This window comes from Gobio gobio (genome assembly GCF_949357685.1).
Source record: "Gobio gobio genome assembly, chromosome: 17".
NCBI lineage: Eukaryota > Metazoa > Chordata > Actinopteri > Cypriniformes > Gobionidae > Gobio > Gobio gobio.
In genome coordinates, this window is record NC_137110.1 from 35,005,516 (window position 1) to 35,021,842 (window position 16,327).

At 43.5% G+C, this 16,327-nt stretch overlaps 1 protein-coding gene across 5 annotated transcripts in view; it reads left to right on the plus strand.

Annotated features, from left to right (window-relative positions):
• The window catches only part of col18a1b (collagen type XVIII alpha 1 chain b), an 83,161-nt gene that overhangs the window by 55,369 nt on the left and 11,465 nt on the right, over nucleotides 1-16,327 (plus strand). For 4 of the 5 annotated variants that reach the window (XM_079841858.1, XM_079841854.1, XM_079841857.1 and 1 more), the window contains exons 8-29: nucleotides 1,277-1,471; nucleotides 1,597-1,623; nucleotides 1,719-1,781; nucleotides 2,017-2,100; nucleotides 2,961-2,993; nucleotides 3,271-3,303; nucleotides 3,513-3,650; nucleotides 3,738-3,791; nucleotides 3,879-3,923; nucleotides 4,076-4,144; nucleotides 5,291-5,401; nucleotides 5,546-5,614; nucleotides 5,708-5,734; nucleotides 5,824-5,922; nucleotides 6,004-6,039; nucleotides 6,219-6,302; nucleotides 6,644-6,676; nucleotides 6,859-6,894; nucleotides 7,252-7,311; nucleotides 7,680-7,757; nucleotides 7,831-7,866; nucleotides 7,964-8,017. In XM_079841858.1, coding sequence (XP_079697984.1) covers nucleotides 1,277-1,471; nucleotides 1,597-1,623; nucleotides 1,719-1,781; nucleotides 2,017-2,100; nucleotides 2,961-2,993; nucleotides 3,271-3,303; nucleotides 3,513-3,650; nucleotides 3,738-3,791; nucleotides 3,879-3,923; nucleotides 4,076-4,144; nucleotides 5,291-5,401; nucleotides 5,546-5,614; nucleotides 5,708-5,734; nucleotides 5,824-5,922; nucleotides 6,004-6,039; nucleotides 6,219-6,302; nucleotides 6,644-6,676; nucleotides 6,859-6,894; nucleotides 7,252-7,311; nucleotides 7,680-7,757; nucleotides 7,831-7,866; nucleotides 7,964-8,017 — 1,464 coding nt within the window. The remainder of the gene's footprint in view (nucleotides 1-1,276; nucleotides 1,472-1,596; nucleotides 1,624-1,718; nucleotides 1,782-2,016; nucleotides 2,101-2,960; nucleotides 2,994-3,270; nucleotides 3,304-3,512; nucleotides 3,651-3,737; nucleotides 3,792-3,878; nucleotides 3,924-4,075; nucleotides 4,145-5,290; nucleotides 5,402-5,545; nucleotides 5,615-5,707; nucleotides 5,735-5,823; nucleotides 5,923-6,003; nucleotides 6,040-6,218; nucleotides 6,303-6,643; nucleotides 6,677-6,858; nucleotides 6,895-7,251; nucleotides 7,312-7,679; nucleotides 7,758-7,830; nucleotides 7,867-7,963; nucleotides 8,018-16,327) is intronic. The other variant, XM_079841855.1, reaches the window with a different exon arrangement.

The window sequence follows — 16,327 nt, forward strand, 5'->3', positions numbered from 1 at the left end:
CCCTTCACCAGTGCAGCAAATGGATGTTGACTTCTGTCAAATTCCAGAAATCCATCCTAAAATCCCCAACAGACTTTTTATCTCCTTTAAAACAAGATTTAATCACGTGGTATTCACTAGATGTTGCATACTGTAGGTCACACAAGATTGACTCAACATATTTTATTGGACTGTCCCAATTTAATCACAAATAGACTTATAAATAAAACAATACCAATTAAAAATTATTCAAGTATACAAAGATATTTTAATTGGTATTGTTTTATGTATAAGTCTATTTGTGATTAAAAGTGGGACAGTCCAATAACATATGTTTAATTGAAAGGGTTTTTTTGCAGAACTTACATAGAGTTGGTTCTTCGCCTTTAAACAAAAATCGATGAGCTAGGAAAAAGGCTTTAAATATAATGCTTCTTCTGCTTGGAATAATCACTAAATGAGTTTAAGTTACTTTTAACAGATTTTGTGTTGTATCCTTTGGTAAATTGCTGTTGTGATCCTTGATCGTGTTTTTCTGTTTTGATGTGAATCTGTATATTTATGTTAGCTGCTTTCTTGGCCCGGTCACTCTTGTAAAATATATTTAATCTCAATGACTTTTTAACCTGGTTAAATAAAGAATTAAATGAAAAATAATGTTATAAGACAAAAATTTTATGTAGTTAGCAAATCAGCCTTAAAGGGATAGTTCACCTAAAAATGAAAATTCTGTCATTTGTTGTTCCAAACCTGTATGAGTTTCTTTGATCTGCTGAACACAAAATAAGATATTTTGAAGAATGTTTGTAACCAAGCAGATCCTTTGAAAAAAAACATTGAAAAGCAACCATTGAAAAAAATACTATGGTAGTCAATGGTTGCTCTATCTGCTTTGTAACAAACATTCTTCAAAATATCTTCTTTTGTGTTCAGCAGAACAAAGAAACTCATACAGGTTTGGAACAACTTGAGGGTGAGTAAATGATGACAGAATTTTCATTTTTGGGTGAACTATCCCTTTAAGACAAAAACCTGATTTGGAAAATGGATCCATGATGCACTCGCTCATTATATAAATTTTGTACATTTTGAACACAAAAAAGTTACGGACTGCAGCCTTAATCTAAAACATCTTGTATAATATGTCCTTCTGTTTTGTATTGCTATTTTAATACTTTGTTTTTGCCATGAAGATGGCCTCAGATTACATGGCATTAAAAAGCTATATTACTACTACTACTGTCAGATTCCAGTCAGGCTGAAGAATACACCTGCTGATGCCCATCTCTCTGTATAGGGTAGTGCTGGGCCTGGAAAACCTGGCCCCAAAGGTGATCGTGGGCCTCCAGGGCCACCTGGACCGCCTGGGCCCCAGGGTCCAGTAACAGAAGTGACAGGAACGGGGGATAAAATGCTGGAGAGGGTGCAAGGTCCAATGGGCCCATCAGGTCCAGAGGGCCCACCGGGTCCAAAGGGCCCAAAGGGGGATACAGTGAGTAACAAACTTCCTTTGACATCAAATTACTTTTAAAATGGTTGATTGTCAATGTCTATTAAGAACACAATACAACTTATAGTTTAAGAACACAGACTAAACATGATTTTGATATTTTATAGGGTCAACCAGGAAAGGATGGCAAACTTGTGAGTTTTCTGGACAGACATTTCTTGTCTGTGTTTGAATATATACTAAAACTGTGTTTATTAATTAATCATTCTCCTTTGGTCTTACTTTTCAGGGCTCTAAAGGACCTCAAGGTCTTCAAGGACCACCTGGTCCTACAGGACCTACAGGGCAGAAGGTGGTTTGCAAGAATCAGATTTTCTTTATTTTCTTTTATAATAATCTTATTACACAACTGTCTGTGGTGGACAATTGTTAATTTATAATAACACCATCACAAGCAGCCAATGAGGCATAATTGGCCAATCATCTTGGAGATTAAAAAAAAACACAAAAAAAAACATGTTGACCAGAATTTTAATAAGACGTGGCTAAACAAAGAAGATCTATATATATATTTTTTGTATCTTTAGGGAATGAAAGGGGAAGGACATCAAGGCCCTAGAGGTCCACCTGGGCCACCTGGACCTCCTGGACCCTCAATCTCAGACAGGACTGTGAGTATGAATACAACTATTGTAGGTCTGTGTGCTTGGACTTAAAATGTGCATACAACAGAATGATCCATTGAATGCTTAACATGAACTAAGAACACATTTGCACAATTAAATCAAAAGCTGTCTTCTGGAACAAAAATCGGAGTTACCGGTATGTCTCAAATGATGCACTATGCACTTATACACTATGTACTCAACATTGTATTGTAATAAATCAATAAATGATTTACTCACTTTCAAGTTATAGGAGTATATGACATTCTTCTTTCAGAGTTATATATAAAAATAAAAAAAATCCTGGCTCTTCATAAAACTGCTCCACACGGCTCCGGTGGGTTAATAAAGGCCTTTACAAATGCATCGCTCCGCTTCAGAAGGCCTTTACTATATTTTTGGGTGAACTATCCCTTTAAGTATATCATCCAGGTATTTAAAGTGCACTTTTTCTTCTTCTTTTTCAGTGTGAACACACTACTCACACTATTTATACTACAAAATGTGATAGAAAAATGCACAAGTATGCAAAGTGGGATGCACCTCACATCTTCAAAAGTAGGGAAAAAAGAAAAGCCATTTTTTATAATATATTTTGAGAGACTTGAGAGATTGATCAGCCAGCGCTCTCATTTGTCTTTCGCTTAACCAACTGAATGAATTAATAGCAGAGAAGCACAATTGTAGTGACACAAAAAACATAGACAACAAGGTGATGTGAATGTTGCTGTTGCTGTTTTTAAATTTTTAAGATTTGTTTTCTTGAGTTACTTTTACTGAAAATTAACATTTTTAAGCAGACTACTATGAAACCCGATAAATGAGATAAAACAAATGTGTTTTATACTGTAATGTTCTCTCTTCAGGCGTTTGTGGATATGGAGGGTTCTGGATTGACGGTACGTTTCAGGAATCAGCTAATCTATCCCTAAGACTTGTAATGTAAATAGATAATATTATCAATGGTAGTGGAAGTAGTTATGGTATAGCTTAAGTACATTCATATTTGTCTCAGATCATATTTTAACCTTGATGGCAAAAAGTTATTAAAGACTTTCTGGAAACCTTATATATATATATATTTTATGCAGACTACCATGAAACCCGATGAATGCGCAAAAAAAAAGTTTTATTTTTATTAAAAAAGTGTTTTATACTGTAATGTTCTCTCTTCAGGCATTTGTGGATATGGAGGGCTCTGGATCGATGGTACATTAAACCCTTCTCATATAAATCATCAACATATCTGATGGCAAGATGCTGTATCTTGGCAACCCTTTGTCATATTAACAATTAACAATAATTGAATCACCATTTTGGATTATGTGCCCTAATAAATTCAACAGATCTGCTGATGTTGTGTTTGGCTCTTTAATTGCATTTTGCAGTTATATTTCAGTATGTTCTCATCTTTCCAGGGTTCACGTTGTCCTTCTGGTCCACCTGGGCCTCCTGGACCCCCTGGGCCCCCAGGATCAGACTGGGGAATTGAATCAGATTCCACTGAAATTAGCCCCACTGGTCCTCCTGGGAAAAATGGGTTCCATGGGCGTCCTGTAAGAAACCCTCCCTTCATTAATGCATTTTAAAACCTTTGTTAGAATTTTGTTTATGTTACTGTTTATTCTGTTTTTATGACTCAGGGGCCCCCAGGTCGACCTGGAAAACCTGGTCTTCCTGGTCCCCCAGGCCAAAAGGTAAAAATAAATATTAAAAGTATCTCCATATGCCTGATAGTAAAATTAAAGACAGCAACTTATTTTCCTTCTTTCTCTTTCTTTTAGGGAGACTGTGGTGAGCTTGGCTTGCCTGGAGTTGCAGGGGAAAAGGTAAAACAAGTGATGCTAACATATTTAATTAATTGGATTTGAAGATTTGATCACAGAATACTGAAATATGACTTATACAATCAGATATCCACATATGTCAGAAGCCTTTTTTCATTGGGAAGTTAATCTACAGTATGTTTTTCTCCCTGTAGCAAAGCTCCTCCTCTGCTTTCTCTTTTTTCTCCAATTGGTTTCCTTCCTGGGAGACTAGTGGTGCACAGGTATCCTAAAGTCATGCATGCCTACAAACTAACTGCACTGGGTGTGTCACCACAACTTGACTAATGAATTGAAATGCTATTCTTTAAGTCATATAGCTCACTTAAGACAACTTTTCATAGTCAAATGTTTGTCTAGTGAGTGCGAGTAAATCAAACATTTCACACTTATCTTTTTATTTGACTCTATGTTATTATCTCTAATTGTGTGAGGCTTGCCTGTCCTTTTAATGCATTTTCACAACACTGAGACAATTAATGACTCGATGATATGTGCACATAACCTGCATTATACTTTTTTTCTTGAATGATATTTACTGTAGTTCAGTCATGATAACTCTGAATAACTTTTAGCATGTTAATGGATATGGCAGTTTACTGTATTTGACTTGTATTTAACGGACTAGATCTTATAAAAAAAATGTTGATATCAACCAAATCAAATTTGCAGATTGGCCAAGTCATATGATTTTAGCAATTGAGGCTTCATTATATTACATATTTTGATGTTTTGCTGCTAAGGGATGTTGATTTCACAGTGAACTCATGAACCAGAGTCTAATAGATGGTTTTGGGTACGTTTACACGACACTGATGTACTAAAAATGGAAAGGGTTTTTCTTTGTACAGATGACATTGTTGTCAAAATTATTCCCATTCACACAGGTTCGTGAAAACGCCTAAAAACTTTGTTTTATTCATGCCAGGCCAGTAGTTGGCAATGCCACTTTGTAAAGAAACACAACACACCTAAACACATAATATGTATGTGCATGCCATCACCGTTTTCATTGATTGGCGTTTTTGTAGTTAGATGGAAACCTTTCATTTTCAAAAACTCTCACTTTGAAACCCATTTTTAAAAGTGAATGAACGGCCAAAACGCATTAAAAGTTTTTAAGTTGAAAATGGTGGCGTCTAAAGGCGATCAATTGAACAGAAACAGGTGTGTGGAACTAATTAACAACCAAGGGAACTAACTAGGGAACAGAACAAAACAGTGGCAGAACACCGTGAAAACAAAACCAAATTGAAATACATGTAACACAAGCCATGTTGTACACAAGGACATTGGCTGGCTCGCTTTTTAAGAACACTTTTGTACAAGCTGCAGTTATAAATCCTCCCACCCAATTCCCTTCTCTGCAGGGTTCATCAGGGATCCTTGGGCAGGAAGGTCTGGCTGGGCTGCCTGGGCCCATGGGACCTCAAGGACCTCCAGGGCTCCCTGGACCCCCTGGACCTGCATTCCGAATTACTGTAAGTTACTTAATCTTTGAAGTTCAGGTCCCTCAACACTTTTGATCTCAGGACCATCACAAGGGCTGTGCAGTCACACAGGACTTTGTGCCTCCTGTGGTCCTAGCACATGATCTGCCATATCCAATTTTTGTGTTTTTTCAGACTGATGGGAAAGAAAAAGAAGTTGCTCTTCAATACATTCCAGGAGTAATGGGGCCACCAGGTCCACAGGTAACTGTGAACTGCTGTTAGACTATCATTACAGCACCACAGTGTTTGTTTCACCTTATACATGTTTATTTTATGTATTTATTTTCTCTAAAGGGTCCTCAGGGAATACCTGGACTACCGGTGAGATTATGACCGTTGTTAATGTGAAATCCAAGTAGTCCAATTTTAATCTACTCAGGACCAAAGTTAATTCTCTTTAAACTCTGCAGGGCACACCTGGTTTCCCAGCTATCCCAGGCCAGAAAGGCGATGAAGGTCAAAGAGGACGAGAGGGAATCCCAGGGTTAGATGGCTTTCCAGGAAAAATAGTGAGTGAAAGTTGTCTAGCTTGAATATCAGCTTTCAATGTCAAAATTTTAACTTTTAAAAAAAATATTTCAATTTTACAGGGGCTAAAGGGGGAAAGAGGATGGAAAGGTGACAAAGTGAGTGTTCATTTCTAATATAATAATGATTTGAGGACACTTTTTAATGCTAGGTGTAGGATCTCTATTGCTATTTTACTCAACCCTCAGCAGTGGTGTTTAACAGTTGTATACAGTTTAACACTGCATTATTTGGGTCTAAGCAACAAGTGTATAATAATATCTATATTCATCGTTAGGGTGATCCTGGTCGTGTGGCAGGGCCTCCAGGACCGCCAGGGCCACCAGGTGTTCCAGGACAAATTTTCTATATTAACGGGAGTGTAAGTGTTATCATACAGATAAACCCTGAAATGACTTTGTATAACTATGGCCTGGTTTCACGGACAGGGTTCATCCTTAGTTCAATTAGGGCATTTAAGTAGCTTTTATAAACATGCCTTTGAAACAAGAAAAACATTACTGGTGTACATCTTGAGACAAAACAATGGCACTGACATATTTTAAGATATATCAGTGCAAGTTTCTTTCAGTTCAGACAGCTCAAACAGTCTGGGACTAGGCTTAAGCTTTGTTTGTGAAACCGGCCATAAATAACACTTTACTGGTCCTTCACAACTTTGAAGTTCTGATGCCAAATGACCTAAATTATATTTCATTTCAGAAGAAGGAAGAAAATGAAATTACTGGACCACAGGTGAAAGGCACTGATAAATATTAGTTATAATATAACTATATAATAAAACCTCCATAACGTGAATTTATATATTGCATGCAGTTTGATGTAGAATGTCCCATGTAATTATGATTTGCTATTTACATATTATAATGCATACAGAAGCACACTCCAAGCACTGTGTTTTGTTCTTGTTTTATTAGGGAGAACCTGGTGTTGCTGGTCGGGCAGGATTTCCTGTAAGTTTTTAATGTCTCACTTGTAATTTTGTTGTAAGTCTAGTAGGCAGTGTGCTATAAAGTAAATGATAAGTGGTAAATCACTTGTATTTTATATTTTGAATAACATCCATTTCTACCATAGCTGATGTTACTATCCTCACCTAGTATTTTTTCTTATTCTTACAGTTATAAACGTAAAAGATCACATTCAAAGGTGGATTAGTTTAGGCCAGCTTGAAAAAATAAGTAGGGTATCTTGGTAAAAAAAAAAAAATTAATAAAAAAAATTACAAAATAGGGCCAGACTGAAACTTTCTGTGAGAAGTGAGAACTGTTTTATATGCACTGTTTTTGTCTTTTTATATGTTTTTAAAGGGGCCAATGGGTCCAAAAGGTGATCTGGGGGAACCTGGAATACCAGGAGACTCTATCAAGGTAATATGTTTTTCCCCTTCTGTCAGAATTTACAATCTGAAGTAACAGAATACTGCAGGGTTTTAGAAATACAGATGACCAAAAACATAGATTGCTTGGGGGGTTTGGGGACCTCCGTAAAAAAAACCCCCAAAAAACAATTCCATTAATCTACATATTCACTCACGCCACCGGCCTCACTCCATTCTCACGGCCCCTCTGCCTTGTCCTGCTTGCGACACATGTATTCATTTAGGCAGAAACAGTGAGCTCATTAAAGCAATTGTTACAAGTTGTGATTTGTAATGATTACAATATATATAATTTTCATTTTATCCAACAAGCATTTTTTTATCCTCCAACATTACATTTTTTTTTTTTTTTTAAAGGGTCAGAAGGGTGAACCTGGTATAATCTATGACTCCAGTGGGAGCCCCATTTACATGGGAGGGCTGACTGGACAGCTGGTGAGGAACCTGCGGTTTCATGCTAAACATCCATAGTGTTGTAGACAATTAATGTAGTTACTGTCTGTTTTAGGCTGAGCCAGGACCTCCAGGACCAGAGGGACCTGTGGTGAGTCTTTCTTGCTGAATTTTACCTGCACAATGGCCCTATTGAGAAATATATTGATGATGATTGTTATATATGCTGGTATATTTTCTCTCATTAGGGACCAGTGGGGCGACCTGGACCAAAGGGTGAATTGGGAATGCCAGGCAGACCAGTAAGTATATCTAATGCTGAATCAAATTCAACTAGATTTTCAGCAATTTTTAATTTTCTGAAAAACTTTTTTGAAAGATTTTTTATTAACATAGACTTTTGCGTGCCAGACAGCAGCAAGCCAAACATTAGCCAAAATTACTTATGAACTAAACATTTATTTGGATCCAAATAAAAAGTTGCCGTAACAAACATGCTTTTTCTGTAAAACAATTATTTAATTATAAGGTAACACTTGTAATTATACATTTAAATACTGAGTAATATTAATTAACTACATGCAGCCTAATTACTACAGGGTTAGGGTTAGGTTCAGGGTTAGTTAATACCCATTGGACAGTCCACACTTTGATTGATGTCTTTTGGACCAATAGTATTTGAGAAAAGTGGGGAAAAGTACCTCCTCCACTGGTGTATGGAAGATGATAAGCGTTAACGGTGTTGCATCCAGGCTTACAATGATGTTCCGTACAGAGCACAATTGATTTCAACTGCGAAAATTGACATTTATCTGATCAATTGTGAGCTGTGTGTTTATTTTAACTGAAGAAAACATCATTTAAATTAATAATAAAGGTGAATACCTTTTAATTTGGTTAAAATGTAAGTTAATTGCAGGTTCAATAAGAGGACCATGAGTTAGGCATGATTGTGTCGTGATATTAATTATGGCATGTGAGTTAAGCATGAACCATGTGAAACATTGGGGAATAACATTACCATATCTTTCTGAAGACAAAGAAGGGCAAACAATTGGCATTGATTTAAAAAAAATTATGATAAACAAATGTGTAAACTTCAAAACTCTGCCTGTCTCAGCCTGAGTGGCGCCAAGCGGTCATTTCAAAGTCAAGTCAAGTCAACTTTATTTATATAGCGCTTTTTACAATGCAGATTGTTTCAAAGCAGCTTCACAGTGTTAAACAGGAAAATAATGCAACAGAATTTTATTCGGCCATACAGCCTCTCCGGAGAAAACGGTGATGTCATCTAGCTCATTTCAATTATCATACAGTGACAATGTGGGCATTAGATCAGTAATTAGCTCAGTAATTTAGTTTGTATGGTTAATTTAGTTTACTAATTAGATTTATTTGGATATTAAATTGAACATTTTGTGTCCCCAACTAAGCAAGCCAAGCCAAAGCATTTATTCAACAAAAGGTCATATATTTAACAATTTGTGATAACATAATATTATTTCATAAAGACTGTTATACTCTGAGAAGCATAAATTAAATAAAAATGTACATTTTCGCAGCTCTAGTTATCTCTCCACACAAGCTGCAGTCTGACGTGCAGCTTGCCCACCGTCCAATTTCAAGTACAGTGGGCGCACCTAGCAAATTTACTGAAATCTCACTGGAACAAACGGCGGTAGACAAATAGGTCTCTGTCTTGATCGCGTGTGAAAGAGGGAGAAATTATATATATGTGTATGTATGTATATATATATATATATATATATATATATATATATATATATATATATATATATATATATATATATATATATATATATATATATATATATATATATATATATATATATATATATATATGGAACATCGTTGTGTACGGAACATGGTTAGTCTACGTTATAGTTATTACTATAGTACCTACATGTAACATGTTATTTTACAATTTGTTAATTATTATTCAATATAATAAATTATTTAATGCTGTCTATCTGTCTATCTATCTATCTATCTATCTATCACAATACACATAATTTCAAAGCAGCTTTACAGAAAGTCATATGTTTATTTGCTTTACCATATATGAGCAATATCACACAAGTAGCAGTGCGATTTGGCTGTATATCAGCACAGCTGTGATTCGGCCGTAGGTAATCATAGCATGGTGATATACAGCCATATCGCACAGCTACGAGTGTGATATTGTTTATACAACACAAGTGAGTAAATAAATAAGAAACAACAACGGAGTGTCTTTAAAAACTTTTGTGCAGAACTAACTTCCTTCCACCATGGATTGAAATCTCAAGTTTAACAGTTGAGCCCAAGCCTCCTTTACTAATTCTAAAACGTCACTTCTGAACTAGTAACGAATGTTGAGTCGCTTGAACTCGCTTCATTGATGCTTAATTTATTATGTAGAGTATTATGAGAGAGAGATCGACTAAACCAGTGTATTACCTGCATCTGATATAGAAGTCATTGTTCAGGTCGATGTCCATATTATTATATCCATTATAAAAAATCAGTTTGAATGTCCGCTGAGGAAAGCAATGTCTTTTGGCTCTTTTCCACTGCATGGTATGGCTCGGTACGGCTCGCTTTGATGCTTTTCCACTGCATGGTACGGCTCGATAATAGGCGGCAATAATGATATAACTATAATGATCATTCCACTTACTTTGAAGCGGTACTAACTGTAGTGGAAAAGCAAACCGAGCCAAAACAAGCTGAGCCGAGCCGTACCATGCAGTGGAAAAGCGCCATTTGTCCTTTTAAAAGATTTCCCAAGACAGCACTAAATAGCTAGCTCTGGCTCCGCCCTCCTACGTTCTTCCGCTCAATTTTCATTTCCTTCAGTACTCCGTCTGGGATTGCGGTATAGCCTATTCTCTGGTTTTCTCCAGTCAAATTTTAACTGGTCCAATCAGCGAACAGAGGGAGTGGCTGAGAAGATCCAGAGTGGCTCTGGGCAGATCCAATAGTTTTAAACTTCAACAGAGTAGGCTACCCGCCCTCAAGGAAGTTAACGCTTGTCAATGGAGAGTGGCCAGACTTATAAAGGTAAATTGATGCCTTAAAGAATCGCAAGCGCAGGGTAAGATTTGTGAAAGTGTACATAAGATTGCAAGCGTAAATTAAATTTGAATGCGCAAGATAAGTTTTGTAAAGGTGTAAATTGCCTTTCAAGTGTAAGAAAAAAATATTTGCAGCATTTTACTGTTATTCGTAAGTGTAATTCATGTATTGTGAAACTGCAGCTTCATGTTAACGCAAAATAAACATGATCTGTATTCTTCTGACTTCCATTTTTCCGTGCTAAGACTTTTGACATGTTTCTTTCGCCAAGATACGACCAAAATCATTGCACGACTGTGAACATTGATTTGCGAGCGAAAACATCAGAGTCAGGAACTGCAAACCAGACTGACCGTGTAAAACCAAACTTTGTGTAAAAAATATAAACTGCTGCAAATGCCTAAATGACTTGTTGTGAACGTAGGGCAAAAAAGTTCCCGAAAGAAACCGATTTGTACAGTTCCGTCTTTCTTTTAGCTGCGCTTAAAGTTTTGGCACGATTCTCCCACTCGCTCAGCTTTGCAAGTGCGAGGAGGAAGGCGGGTCCACCTTCTTCTGTAGCCAATCACAAGAGCTGCTCACTGACTCTAGATTTATCCTTATCTGATTGGTTCAATAAAGACCCCAGACGCCAGAACACGTCTTAATCTTCATTTGGCTAAGAATCGTTCTCACTGCCGAAATTGTACTTTTAATGCACACATACATGTGCTAAACTAAATTCCGTGAACAGTAGTATTTGTAAAATGATGGTGGTTTGCTCAACTGCCATGACATTCTCGGTGAGAAATGTTGCAAGCGGAGTGACTGTGAAACGGTTAGAGTGCTGATACTGGGAGAATATCGCACAGCTCTCAGCCAATCCGATTTGAGAACCAAAGTAAGATTTAGCTAAGTAAGTAAGAATCTAGCTTTCCCTTTCGTTCAGTCACTACGACGTAACGTTAGTGACTAACGAATGGGGGTTTCGCTTAGAAGCCTATCAACTTCGAGTTTTGAGAAAACGCCCAATGGCGTGCCAATGCCATGGGGCATGCGGAATTTGCATACGTAGCTCCGCCTCACTGCGTGAGTATATAAGGAAGTACGAGGCAATATCACATTATGTTTCTGCTTTCGGAGCCAAGAGTACCTACCTCTTCACTCCTACAGCCTTACGAGACGAGCAGCTTTCCAGTCGGTGTTGGTGTGACGGCGCGTTCCAGTGATCGCATACTTCCTGCCTGCTGATCTGTGCAGTGGTCCGCCTGACAGCTGGTGTGTGTTTCCCTGGGCGCTTCGGCATCGACTGCAAGGTTTTCCTCTCACAAAAAGAGCTTGCGCGTGGCACGTCTTTTTCAAGACGGCTCGCCCGTGCACTTCCGGGTGCGATCGATTTTCCGCTGCTGTCTGAGGACGCATTCACTGCTCGAGCGTGTTTGGGCTTCAGCGCGCACGGGCAGTGTTTGCGGATGTGTCACGTTTCCATTGCGGGGGCGTGACCATCGCGATGTCACGGTCGAGACTCAATGATCTCCGTGAGGAGAGAGAGTCCCCTCTGCCACACCCCAATCTACCGTCCCCGAGTGAGATGGTACTTTGGCTGGTGGCCAGGGTGACCTGAGGGCGGTGCTGTGGTATTAAGAACCCCGACGTTCATTCCTCGGGCCACACCCCCCTCTCATACATCGCTTCCGCGAGTGTTGGATTGAATCTACGGCCCGTCTCTGACGCCCCGTTCGTTCAGTTCACGCTCCGGATAGCAGTGAGATGTCGATCGCCGCATCCCAAGGTGGGCTGGAGTCCTTTGGGGATGACGATTAGGTTGTGCTCCGCCTCCGGGTGTGTCAGCACTGCCTGATCTGACCTAAAGTTGACAGCCATGTTATCTCGGGCAGCCGCGAGTCTCGCGCTGGTGTGGAACTCCGCCCAGCCGCGGGTGCTCGTGGTTGCGCGATTGGTTTTTGGGGGCGGCACCCGACAGCTGTTGGGCCCCGCCCCCAATGCCTTTCGCTCCCGGGGTGCATGAGGAGATCACGCGGTCCCGGAAGTCCCCGTGCTTCTCGCGACCGTTTGGTGGCCTCCTCCGCCTTCTCTGCCCTTGATGGGGCCGCGGCCTAGGGTACACTGGGGCCCCCTCCCCCCCCACTGTTGAACTCTCTGTTGCGCACTACGGTGTCCACAGAGGGCTTTGACGTGGCGTGGTGTGGCTGTCCTAAGCACCCCCCCCAAAGCCTGTGGGCTCGTCTACTTCGGTGGCGTGGTCCCGCAGTGCTACGGGCAGGCCGCCGCCCCTTTGCACATGCACAAGGGTGGAGCCGACCCAGGGCTCTTCATTGAGCTGCGTGCCGCAACTGACCCCGCCCCCGGGCGGTGAAGGTGGCCACACGCTCCCTGGGTCGGGCGATGTCCACAGCTGTGGTCCGGGAGAACACCAGGCCTTACCTGGTGATGTGGAGGACGTTGAGCGGGCCCGCCTCCTCAACTCACCCATATCCCAGGCTGGCCTCTTCGGCGGCGCGGCTGAGAACTGCGCCCAACAGTTCTCGGCCGCCCCAGAGCAGACTGAGGCTGCAACACGTACTGCCCCGGCGGCCAGCTGCTGCACCAGCCGCCGGCCCAGTCGCCTCAGTCCGCTCGCCGCCGAGGGCGCCCTCCCTCTTCCCGCCCGGCCCCAGCAGCAGCCTTCACCTGGGCCGCGCCGTGGAGGTGGTTGAGGATGTCGCCCAGTCCGCTCCCCAGACTGGTTAAACGCCAGGATGGAGGTGGACAACTCAGAGATGGGTTCCAGTTCTTCCCAGGGGATGGTAGCAGGGCCTCTCCTTCCCCCGGTGGAGGGCCGGGGGAAAATCCTTCCGCTGCTGGCCCCCGGGCTAGCAGCGCTTGGGAAGAACTCATGTTCCTGTCTCTGAGCACCCAGAGACCGGTGATGACAGTGCGCGCCACCCTCGGGTCTCGCCACTCGCATCCCTCTCTGTCGCCAGCCCCCTGGCAGAGCAGACCCCAGTGGAACGCGAGTCCTTCCCTGGTCTCCTCTGTCAGGGCGCAGCCGTTAACCGTGCTCCGACCCGGGGACGCCCAACAGCCTCCCCTGTCCGCGCCGGTAACGCTGCCTCGCTGCCCCACCCAGGGTACGTCTGTCGTCCGGATGACCCCGTTGGTGCAGTCTCTGGAAGCCTGGCTTCAGCTTCCGGGGCTGTCCCGCTGGGCTGCCCGGACCATCAGGCTCGGCTACGCGATTCAGTTCGCGCAGGCTCCTCCCCGTTACAGGGGAGTCCGCTATACCATGACCGGGGCCCATGCCCCCGTCATGCGTGCGGAGATTGCCACTCTACTGGCGAAGGGTGCGATCGAGCCTGTCCCTCCAGCCGAAATGAGGTCGGGGTTCTACAGCCCCTACTTCATTGTACCCAAGAAAACCGGTGGGTTACGGCCAATCCTGGACCTTCGCATCTTGAACCGATCCCTTCACCGGCTTCCGTTCGAGATGTTGACTGCGAAACGCCTTTTCGAATGCGTTCGTCCGTACGATTGGTTTGCAGCGATTGACCTGAAGGACGCCTACTTCCATGTCTCCATCCTTCCTCGACACAGACCGTTCCTACGGTTTTGCTTTCGAGGGGCGGGCATACCAGTACGCAGTTCTCCCATTCGGGTTATCTCTGTCCCCTCGCGTCTTCACGAAGATCGCCGAGGCAGCCCTTGCGCCCCTTTGGCAGCACGGGGTCCGCATCCTGAACTACCTCGACGACTGGCTCATACTAGGCCACTCTCGAGAGCAGGTTTGCGGACACAGAGATCTGGTTCTCCACCACTTAACCCGTCTGGGCCTTCGGGTCAACTGGGAGAAGAGCAAACTTTGCCCCGTGCAGAGGATCTCTTTTCTCGGTATGGAGATCGACTCGGTCGCCATGTACGCGCAGCTTTCGAGCGAGCGTGCGCAGTCTCTGCTGACTTGCCTCCGACAAATCGAGAGCAAGAATGCGGTTCCACTGAAACTTTTTCAGAGGCTCCTGGGGCATATGGCATCTGCAGCCGCGGTAACGCAGCTCGGATTGCTTCATATGAGACCGCTTCAGCACTGGCTTCGCGATCGAGTCCCGAGATGGGCATGGCAGTCTGGCACGCTCCGGGTCCAAGTGACTCGGGCCTGCTTACAGACACTCACCCCGTGGTCGAACCTCAGCTTTCTACGGGCTGGTGTGCCCTTAGAACGAGTTTCCAGGCATGTTGTCGTATCGACGGATGCCTCTGCCACGGGCTGGGGTGCCATGTGCAACGGACAAGCAGCCGCGGGCTCCTGGACAGGACCCCAGCGTCTCCTGCATGTCAATTGCCTCGAGTTGCTGGCAGTACGGTTCGCCCTGCACCGCTTCCGAGCGTTGCTGAAGGGTCAACATGTGCTCGTCCGGACAGACAACACGGCCGTAGTAGCGTACATCAACCACCAGGGCGGTCTACGCTCCCGCCGCATGTCTCAACTCGCCCGCCATCTCGTCTTATGGAGTCAGAAGCGCCTGAGGTCCCTTCGTGCTGTCCATATTCCGGGAGTCCTGAACCACGCAGCCGACGAGCTCTCGCGGTTTCAGCCTCTCCCGGGAGAATGGAGACTCCATCCCCGGACGGTTCAGCTGATTTGGGAACAGTTCGGCGACGCACAGGTAGACCTGTTTGCCTCCCACGACTCTTCCCACTGCAGCCTGTATTATTCCCTGACCGAGGGCACGCTCGGCACGGATGCACTGGCGCACAGCTGGCCGCGGGGCCTACGCAAATATGCGTTTCCCCCAGTGAGCCTACTCGCACAGCTTCTGTGCAAGATCAGGGAGGACAAGGAGCAGGTCCTTTTGGTCGCCCCGTACTGGCACGGCCGGACCTGGTTCCCCGAACTCATTCTCCTTGCGACAGCCCCTCCCTGGCCTATTCCTCTGAGACCGGACCTCCTTACTCAGAGACGGGGCACCCATTGGCACCCGCGTCCCGACCTTTGGAACCTCCACGTGTGGCTCCTAGACGGGACCCGGCAGGTTTGAGTGGCCTACCACCTACGGTGGTCGCCACCATCACTTCCGCTAGGGCAGAGTCCACTCGGCATGCCTATGCGTTGAAGTGGAACCTCTTCGTCACCTGGTGCTCTTCCCGCCAAGAAGACCCCTGGAAATGTCCGATCGGGTCCGTGCTTCAGTTTCTCCAAGAGGGGCTGGTGCGAAGGCTGTCTCCCTCCACCCTCAAGGTATATGTGGCCGCAATATCTGCCCACCACGATCTCTTGGAGAACAAAAAGGTAAGTCAGCACGACCTGGTCATCAGGTTCCTGAGGGGAGCTAGGAGACTGAATCCTCCTCGCTCTCCTCTCGTACCCTCTTGGGACCTCGCAGTAGTGTTAACTGCTCTGCAGAGACCTCCCTTTGAGCCTTTGCGGTCGGTCGATATTAAGTTTCTGTCTATGAAGACGGCTCTGCTGACCGCATTGGCCTCAGTCAAGAGGGTCGGGGACCTGCAGGCATTTTCGGTTGACGAAGCGTGCCTGGAGTTCGGGCCGGCTAACTCTCACG